Source organism: Belonocnema kinseyi, chromosome 4 (assembly GCF_010883055.1).
Source record: "Belonocnema kinseyi isolate 2016_QV_RU_SX_M_011 chromosome 4, B_treatae_v1, whole genome shotgun sequence".
Taxonomy (NCBI): domain Eukaryota; kingdom Metazoa; phylum Arthropoda; class Insecta; order Hymenoptera; family Cynipidae; genus Belonocnema; species Belonocnema kinseyi.
Window position 1 is genome coordinate 40,403,303 of NC_046660.1, and position 10,592 is coordinate 40,413,894.

The following is a 10,592-nucleotide window of genomic DNA, read 5'->3' on the forward strand; positions in this document are numbered from 1 at the left end:
ATGTCCAAGTTTTGAAACCCCCTGAATCCGAAAAACAGGTTTTTAAGAATGTGTCTGTCTGTCTGTCCGTGGATGGTTTTTTTTTGTTAGTACGATAACTTTCGAAAAAATTGACTGTTTGGATCTTCCTTTAGTAAATTCTTTTACTATCTTAAAATGAAGATCAAATTCGTTAGACAGCCATTTTTGATAAACATTCAAAAAGTGAGCACATTTTGAATATTTTTGAGAGCACTTTTATTTCAAAATTCTAAAATTTTCCCTACAGATATTGATAGAATTCGATTAGACAAATAATTTATCCTGATGACTTTTTTTGGATAAAATCAAAATTTACCAGAGTCATAGCATTTACAAAATTCCAAAAACAATAGTAAAATGAACATTTTAAGCCGAATAACGCACGATATGAAAATAAGTAATGAGAAGAAAAATGTTCGTTTTTTAATGCCCTGCAACATTATTCTGAAAACTTTTTGAATTTTCTTGAAAAATTGAAAATTCAAATTTTGGCAACATAAAATACTTATGGAAAATCAAAAATTGCATTTTTTCATTCAACTATTTCATAGTATTTCCAAATTTTTCAATAATATAAATGTCTTTTGCAAACTATTCGGTGAAAAATTAATTTACTTTTTAGAAAATTCAACACTTTTGTTAATGTTATTTTCTTGTTGAAAATTCAACTACTGTGTTAAAAATTCGCCTTCTTGGGTTGAGAAATCAACTATTTTGGTAGAAAATTGGACTATATTTTTGAAAATTCGTTTTATTAGTTGAAAGTAAATTTTTGAAACTGTGAAATTAACTATTTCATTTTTCCTTGAAAATTATATATTTTAGTTGAAAATTCATATACTTGGTTTAAAGTTGAACTACTTCGTTAAAAGTGCAGTTTTATGGTTGAAGATTCATTATTTAAGATCAAAATTATTAGATTAAACATTAACTATTTTCTTATTAACTCGTTTCCTGTTGGTTAAAAATTGATTGTTTAAACTAAAAATTTAACTATTACATTGTTGGTGTAAATTGGCCTTTCTTAGACGAAAACTCATGCAGTTTCTTTTAATTTCGTTCATTTTGTTAGAAAATTAAGACTTTGGTTGGAATTTTTTTTGTATTCTAAACGTTCGTATTTTTTGTCGAAAATTAATCATTTTCCTTAAAAATGCATCCCCTTTTTCGAAAATTGAACATTTTTGGTAAAAAAATTGTAATATTTTGTTGAAAACTCATTTTTTTATATGAAAATTCATTTTCCTAACAGAAAACTTAACTTACTTGTTTTTTATTGTAAATTTGTCTGTTTTATCTGAGAATTTAACTCCTTGGTTAAAAAATTATGTTTTTAGTAAAAAATTTATACTTTTTGGAAGAAAAATTATCTTCTTAGTTGAAAACTGAACTACTTTGTTAAAATTAAATTTTTTGGCGGAGAAGTATAATTGTAAATAAAACTGTATCCTTTTGATCGAAAATTATTATTATCATTATTATTTAAGTTAATCTTCCTAGCTGAAAACCTAACTTATTCGTTTTTTCATAATAAATTTATCTTGCAGTTAAGAATTTAAATATTTCTTTAAAATTTTGGTTTTTAGTTAAGAATTTGTCTTTTTTGTTTTAAACTTAATTTTCTTACTATAAAACTAAACTAATTTTTCAAAATTCATTTGTTGGTAGAGATGCATAATTATAGTTAAAAGCTCATCTCCTTCGTTAAAAATGAATGTGTTTTGTTAAAAATTCTTTCTCTTTTTAAAAAATCTTACGAGTCGGTTGAACATTCATATATTTTGTTAAGAATCCGTATTACTAATAAAAAATTAGTCATCTTGCTTACAAAATTAATCTTTTTGGTTGAAAATTGACCTTTTTTCATAAAAAAGTTCACTATTTTTTAAAATTCGTGTCTTTTTTGGGAAGAAAACTCATTTCTTGAACTCAAAATTCTACTAATCTACTTTTTAGTGTGAATTTTTCTTTTTTAGTTTGCTGAAAATTAATTTTCTTAATTGAAAATTAAGCGTATCATGTTTTCCTGTAAACTTATCCTTTTTTAGTTGAAAATTCCAGTAATTCAATGAAAACTAGTATTTACTGTTAGAAAATAATTCAGGTAAAAAAAAAATTCATGTTGGTGTAAAATTCCACAATCGGGTTAATAGCGATTCTGCTATACAGGAAATTTCTCAATTTCGTTAAAATCAGTTTAGAATTAGTTAAGAAGCAATACTTTCTTCTTGAACATTATCGTAAGTCTAATTCAAGTGGATTTACATAATGTAGGGTAATCCAAAATAATCCGACCTAATCAACATTCGCTGAACCACATTTTTAGAAGTTGTTTTCTCTTGAGTTTGAACTATTTTTTTATTCTGATTGAAACTATAAACATACCTGTATGCCCTGTATTCGTAAGCTTAAGTTTCTTTGGTGGAATATCGTAATTGCACCATAAAAGCGGATTTAGCTCAGCTACGGTCATATTACTAATATTTAAATCTATAGGGGATGATAAATCACCTTCTTCATGAACTAATTTCTGAATGAATCTCGCCTGTCCGACTCTTTGTTCATAGGTTTGAAAAATATCTATCAATCAAATAAAAAATTATAATGAAAAATTAGATGACCATAAATAATAAAAACGTTATAAATAGAAAATGCTATTCAAAAACATTACCCATTTGTCTGACAGCAAATGCAAATCCACTCAAATTCTATTATTTACTGCGTGAATGTAACTATTAGTGGCTGATTTCAGTTCGTTTATCTATCAATAAAGATTGAGAGTTTTCTCCAAAATTAATGTTTTAAATAAAAATTTCCGATTTAGTAATTTTATTTCATTATAAAATTTATTTATGAACTTTCCTACATATCATTGATAAGAGAAAATTTTTTTAATTATTATGATTTTTTTAATGTAGGGAAATTATTATTATGTATAATTATATCATTCGTAAAATTTTTCGCGTTTTCAAAGAGAAGAGAAAAATAGTAGAATATCCTACAATACGGAATCTATGCAATTTAGATACCGGTAAAAAGTTGTTTGCACCAGTTTAAGATTTCTGGAAAAATAAAAAATAATTTAGGTTTTATTTAAAGAAATTAATTTTAAGACTTGAATATTTCAAAATATCTCTCAAAAGCATCTGGAATAGGACAATTTTTTTCTATTTTGTAGGATTGATCAATTTTTGAAGAAAACTGAATTATTTTTAAAGATGTTAAGAAATTTTAGAAAGATTCAAAAATAATTTAAATATGGAGAAGAATTACAATAATTTTAACCAAAACGTAGATTTTTGCAGGGTAAAAAATTGGGTTTTTGAGGAATTATGCAAGATTTAGAGCAAATAAAAAAATTCTTAAGATACATGAGAAAATTTCTAATGATTCTTTCAAAATTTTAAAAAGTTAGTTTAACTGATATTTGGAAGCTTTAAAAATAATTTCAAAAAATTTAATACTTAAAATTATTTTAAAAAATGTACATTTTTAAGATTAAAAAAAATTTTTTTAAGAATTTTGAAAACTTTAAAGAAAATAATAATTATTTTAAGGTTTCTTGGGAAACTTACAACAAACCTAAGTAACAAACCTAAGTAAGTTTAAGAAATATGTAACAACTTTGGAATTTTTTGAATATAATTTTAAAATTTCAAAGGTTCAAAAAATAATAATTTTCAATAGTAAAATTTTCAAGGTTTTAAATAGAAGAAAATTTTCAAGAATTTGAAAGAATCGGAAACAAATTCGCAAGATTCTTAGACAAATTTTAAATGATTTCAATTCTTGAATATTTTGAAACAAATGATTTTAAAGCAGAATTTTGTGAATATGTAGGATTCCAAAAAGTTAGAAAACTTAGCGTGAGTATAAGTATTATCAAAAAAGTTCAAATGATTTGTTGAAAAAAAATTAAATTTTTGAAGGTTTCAAATAAAAATTCGAAGCTTCTTAAGGATTTTTGAAAGATTTTATGTTAAAAACAACTGTTTTCAAAATTCGAAGGAAATTTTTAAGTGATTTTTCATTTTGAAAAAGGAATCTTTAAATAAAATTTAAAAACTTTTTAATAAATTTCGAAGAATGTCTGGAATATTTACAGCCTTAACAATTTTTTTATCATATTTAATCATGTCCTCTTGGACATATGAAAGTTTTTACGGCTTCTCGTTCGATCAACGAAGTTAAGCAGCGCTTAGATCGGTTATACTTGGATGGGGGTCGTCGTACTTGACGGAGTGTGTAGTCATTCATCAGCTTTTCAACCTGTTGTTTTCACGCTCCAACTAATAATAACAATAATAATGTTTTCACAAATAATTTCATTAATTACAAATTTTTTAGGTTAAAATCTTACTGTTTGATTCTGTTTTAGTCTATGATATAATTACTTTCTTGAAAATTTATATTTTTTAGGTGTTTTTGAATAAAATTTTGGTTTTAAGTATCAATAATAATATTTTATGTTAAGAAATCCTCCTTATTCGTTTATAAATTAATTATTTTGTGGAATATTCGTTTTTTTAATTGAAAATTGTTTATATATATAATATAGAAAATATAATATATGTATATTAAACTATTTGATTGAAAATTCAAGTATTATTGTAGAAAATTATTCTTTTGTTTGAAAATTCATATTTTCTAGACGAAAATTCACCTTTTTTGTAAAATATTTCTCTTTTTGGCTTAAAAATTATTTTTTTTCTGAAATTTCATCTTTGGCCCACAATTTTAATATTTGGTTGAACATTAGTTTTTTTTGTGGTTCAAAATTCATTTCTTCAAATGAAAATTCCACTTTTCTTTGTTTGGCTAAAAATTAAACTATTTAGTTAGATATTCATGTATTTTGTTGGAAATTTATCTCTTTTAGGTCATTGATTAACTTTTGAACTACTCTGCTCAAATTTTTTACTTTTTCGTCTAAGATCGATCATTTTAGTTGAAACTTCATCTCTGGTTAAAAATGTGACTCTCGTTAAAAATCGTCCTAACTATTTTGCAGAAAATTCGTCTTTTTTGGTAAAAATTTAATCCTTTTTTGTTTAAAATTCTACTGTTTAGTTGAATTGTTTTTTATTTAAAATAAAAATATAAGTCAAAAATTCGACTTTTTGAAAATTAACTTTTTGATAGAAATTTTGATTAGTAACATCTTAAATTCTAAAAATATTTTTGAATTTTCTTACAAACTATAGGAAAAACTTCACGCGCACAGAAAATCGATTCTTCGATACACCGATACTCAGATAATTTCATTTGATAGTCAATGAATAATTAAAATAGGTTATAAAAATATTTGTATTAATTCGTATTTTCTAGAAAAAAAATGGATAAGCTACACAAGTTGGGTGAAATAGAAGGCTCACCTCCAATGAGAAATTCTTGGAAATTTAATTATCCGACAACATCATCAGAACCTTTAAATGAGGAGAAAAAATTAACCAACTGGAAAAGATGGTTATCGGACAGAAAAAAGCACTATGAATCCTATAGAAAAAAATTAGGAAGAAGCCAGGACGAACTGCTCCTAAACTCCGGTGAGAAATTTCGATCTTTAATGGAAATTAGAGAATTAATGGGAAAAGCTGGAGAGCCAATGACTATTGCCTACATACAAAAAAAAGTCGATCTTGGATTTTGGATAAGTCCAGAAGTACTTCCAGATCGAGGAAATCCTAACTTGCCAAAAGTTCAAGTTCCTCCATTAAAAAAATCGAATGTCATTCCAAAAATGGAACATGTTGCGACTCCAAAGATAATTTTTGAAGAAAAAGGTTTATCAGTTCCAAAACAAAACCCAGAATTGAGAAATGAGTATCTAAAAAAAAGGATCAAGGAACTTTCTGATATTATTTCAGTTATAGAACCTAATCCTCCAGAAATAGAGAATCTTTTTGTCAGGGGAAAAAATGTGAGAAAATATTTAAAAAAAGCAAAAAGTGTTAGTCAAAATATTCCGATAATTACTGTAACAACTGCTGAGGAAACTGAAATGGAGACATCGGAATGGTCAATTAATCCGGATGCTATGATAGCAGCTTTGCGAATAGAAAATGAAGACATTGTTAGGAGATTGAATCCAAAATTTGGATCTGAGAATAAGGAGAATGGTCCCTACAATTGGGATATTAAGTTTATTAGCAGAGGTTCTGAATTAGTGGAAAAGAAGATATTTATTGAAAATAGGGGGAATTTTAAAATAACATTTTACTGGCGACCTGTACTTCTGAGTTCTGATTTATTTCCAAGCCAGGAAACTAGTGCTTTCTTTTTTAATAAAAACAAAGGGATTATCTTGCCAGGACAAATTTTACATTTTCCAATCTGGTTCAATTTATCGCTACCTGGGGTAAGAACAGAAAATTGGAAATTGGAAACAGATCCAAGACTGTCATCCGATGATTTATTATTTCGATTTTGGGGATGCTGTACAGGAGAAGATCAAGAAGAAAATAGAAAAGTTAGAGAACTTTAAAATTATTCATTTTGAAAATTAATAATAATCGTGTGTTGTTTGTCTTGCAATTTCATATTTTGTCAAAATATGACAGTTGATTAGTATATGAAAGTTTGACATCTTATATACAAAAATACTCAAAACCAATAATTATTTTAAACGAATTAGCTTAAAGATCCTAATTTAAGAATGCTTCAACCTTTAAACGAAGTTTTGAATTATTTAATTTATATTTGATTTTGAATGTTTTGAGAATCATTAAACTTTAAAGTATATAAAATTATAGTTTTGATTGCAAAGTTCTAAAACAGTTTGACTGAAACTTTAAACTAAAGTTTTTTTTCATCAAAGACTTGAATTCGAAAATATTCAGTTTATATTTTCTTAATTTTTCGATTTTTCAAATTTCACAATTTTGTAGTTTAAAATTCATATTTTAGAAATGTCTGAACAATTTCATTATTAAAATTATTCATTAAAACCTTGATAGTTAGTTTAAAATTTAATAATTATAGATCTAAATATTCTTCTTTGTTTTAGTTCAATCTGAGTCAGTGATAAATGTCTTAAGAATAAATTCAGAAGAATAAATAATTTCAAAAATATTTCTTGACATTCCAGCCTTAACTATGAGGAAAGTATAGAACTAGGAATCGAAAATTGAATTCTTTTTTGATCGGAAAATGTAAAAAGATATTCAGCATTTCAAACAGAAAATTAAGATTTAAAATTGCTCAATTTCCAAAGTCTGACTTACAGAGATGTTGATTTGTATTTTTGAAAGAATATTTATAAATCGTCCTATTTTCAGTTGAAGATTCAAAAAAATGAATCATTCGAAATTGAAAAATATTTGAAATTGAAAAGTAAAATTTTGTTTCACAAAATGAAAATAGTTCAAAATAGATTTATTCGATATTGATAGTCTCAGTAACTGAATATTTTTTCAATTTTTCACTCCTAATTTTTATTTTTGCAATTTAATTTTACTAAAAATAATTGAAATTTTAAAGGTTTTAAGTACAAACAAGTTTTAATATCACAATTCTTGTGGATTATTTTTTTTAGTTTTTCTTTTAATTTTTAATGTTCCCTATTAAAAATTACATTAGATTTCGAAAATTTCCTTCGGAATCATTTCATTTTCAAGGTTTAAAATTGATCATTTTTCGATCTTCAGTGGTGAATTTTATACTATTATTTAACTAATTTTAATAACATAGAGTTAAAAATTATTTAAAGCCAAAAGATTTCAATTTTAAAGTGTGCAATGTTAAACGAGTTTACTTAGAAATAAGATATTTTAAATTTTACCGAATTTTAATTAATCTAATATGTAAAATTGCAACCTGAAAATATTTAGTTTTTAATATTTTGAAAATGTCATATTTTCGAAATTTTATCGTAAAATCATTTATTTTCGAGACTCTTTAATTTGATCGAATTGTTTGAGTTGTAATGGTTTCAAATGGAAATTGTACAATTTCAAGTCCCTTTTATTTATTTGAAATTGTTTTTCTTTTTTCAAAATTTTCCCTTATTTAAAATTGTGACTAAATTTGTTTTCAAAGTTCATTTGAAAAAAATAATGTTAAAAAGATCTATGACCAGAGACCGGAAAGAATTGCTACTGAAAAAAATAAGAAGTTAAGAAAATCTTCATTTTTTTCAATATTTTTAAAGAGTTTTTGCTAATATGAAAAAGGCATCCAATCAGTTTTTGCAAGCGAACTTATTTTTGAGGCCGGAACTTTTTTAAACTAATTTTGTCTTTTTCACGTAAACGATGAAAAATATCAAAAAATATTAAGGAGGCTTTTGTGAAGCTTTTTTAGACGTGTTAACTTTGGTATGAATCTTTTTTATCTTTCATTGGTTCCAAGAAAAATGGAAAAATCAAAATGTTTAAAACTAATTTTTCCAATGGAAAGCAGTCTTTTAAAAAAACGATACTAAATAGTAAATGTAGTTTTAGTATATATTCAGAAACTGTTTCAACTTTTAAAGCCTTGTTAATAAAGTGGTTTCGATTTAAAAGTTCAAATTTCAACATTTTTGTTTCGAAGTTTCTTCATTTAGAAATTCATAATCAGGAACAACATTATTTTTTTAATGTTTAGTTTTTTATGTTAGGTTTTTCAACCCGATGTAACTAATTCCAAATGTACAGTTCTTGTTCCGTTTTTAAAATTATTAAATTTTCACGGATATTAAATTTGAACTTGATCAGTTATTGAGGCTTGAACGAATTACAAATGAATAATAATAAAATTGATTGATAATTCATTAATTAATATTGATAAATTAAGTATTTTTAATTATTAAATTATTTAATTTATTATGCTTTATTAATATATTAATGTCAATATTGTAAAATATTATTGACTTATTGGTATAATTTAGGTTTTCCATTATTTTTTAGTTATTCAAATAACATTAATCAGATATTCTTTCATTATGTTGCATCTGTTCATCAATTTTATTTTAATTAATTTATTATTATTAATTATTATTTTTAATCAATTTTAACATCAATTGCAAGAATGTATTCTTTAAAATAAAAAAAAGTTTTAATACTTTTTAAATCCTGGAAATCCTATAAAATCTTTGTCAATCTTAACAAATTCCTTTTCATACTCCTTAAAACGTAATAATAAAATTTGATGATATTTTCTAAAGCCCTAGAAAAATGATCAAAATACTTTGAAAGCTTTTAAAGTCCTTTATAATCATTGAAATATCTTAAAATCCTAATCAATCTGTAAAATTGTTTTAAAATGCTTAAAAAATCCTTGGAAATACCCTCAAAGATTTCAAATCCTATTAAATTGGTTGAAAGACCTTGACATATTTTGGACGCTTGGTAAAATTAAATGAAACCTTACAATGTATCTTGAAGTATTAGAAACCCTATGAAATCCTTTACGATATTGGAAAGTTAATTTAAATAACTTATTAAGTGCCTTTACATTTCCTTAGAATGATTAAAATCTTTTAAAATATTACAAAATCTCTTACATATACTTTAAAATATTTGTAAATCTTGTAAATCTTCAAAAATCCCTAGGAGTCTTTCTCAGTATTCTAATATCTTATAAATCCTATGGAAACATTTAAAAATTATCTTCAAATCTTTAAAATCCTACCAAACCCCCTTACCTTTGTGAAATTCTTTGCAGCTTATAGATATATTAGAAGTTGTTTAATATTTTTTCACGGTCAGGGTTTTTTTTAATCCCTCAAATGTTACTTTGATGTTTAAAAAGCATTTACAATCTTTGAAATAATTTTAAATCCCTCCGTTAATTCTTGTGTAATCCTTTGAACTTTCGTAAAATTTGTAAGCTCTTTTAAATTTCTTTATAACGTTTATAAGCTTTGAAAATTCCTTAAAATAATTAAAATCTTTGGAAATTCTATTAATTTTTTGAAATATATTGAAATCCTCAAAAATATTCTAAATCTTTTGAAATCTTTTTAAAAAATTGGGTAGATCGGCTATAAGGGGATTAAAACGAGTCTTATTTTCGACATGTATCTAATAGGTCTACGAGTATATATTGCTTAAGGCTATGTGATGAGTATAACAGCTGATCAAGTCAGCCCTAACATCAATATTTTTTTAACCATATTGAAAAATAAAAGTTTAAATAACGCGGAAATTTTGTTCGGGAAATGTTAATAAAAATTAAAGGATTGTTTGTGGCCTTGCAAAGAGTTAGAGGAAGAAAAAAGTTTATTTATGCAAATAATGATTATCGACGGACATATTTAGGTTTTACAGCAGAAGTTTGACTTTTAACTTTCTCTGACGGTAATCATGCTATCTGTTTTACCCACAGACCCCTAGAAGTTCGAAGTTGTCTACTCGCTGCGCACAGTGGGGTGAAATCGAAAAACGAGGTTCAAAATGACATTTAGAACGCAATTATGCACCGATTTTAGAATTTTTTTTTTTTTGAAAAATTTAGAACTAAATTTTTCAAAAAATGGTGAGAGTAGGTTTTTTATTTTTTTGTTTATTTAATTTTTATTTTAATGCAAACATCGAAAGAAATGTCGATTTTTCCAATTTCATTTTTTATCTTCTAGACAAAATTTTTCT

The 10,592-nt window shown here is 24.8% G+C and overlaps 2 protein-coding genes across 2 annotated transcripts in view; one reads left to right on the forward strand and one right to left on the reverse strand.

Moving 5' to 3' along the window:
- Positions 1-2,747, reverse strand: part of LOC117171772 (carbonic anhydrase 2-like) — a 7,933-nt gene extending 5,186 nt beyond the window's left edge. Inside the window, exons 1-2 of the mRNA XM_033359380.1 lie at positions 2,693-2,747; positions 2,407-2,601 (exon numbers count right to left, since the gene is read on the reverse strand). Coding sequence (XP_033215271.1) covers positions 2,407-2,601; positions 2,693-2,696 — 199 coding nt within the window. The 5' untranslated portion in view covers positions 2,697-2,747. The remainder of the gene's footprint in view (positions 1-2,406; positions 2,602-2,692) is intronic.
- Positions 2,748-5,324: 2,577 nt separating this feature from the next.
- LOC117171725 (MYCBP-associated protein) overlaps positions 5,325-10,592 on the forward strand; it is a 9,334-nt gene continuing 4,066 nt past the window's right edge. Inside the window, exon 1 of the mRNA XM_033359285.1 lies at positions 5,325-6,490. Within this exon, the coding sequence (XP_033215176.1) occupies positions 5,357-6,490 (1,134 nt within the window). The 5' untranslated portion in view covers positions 5,325-5,356. The remainder of the gene's footprint in view (positions 6,491-10,592) is intronic.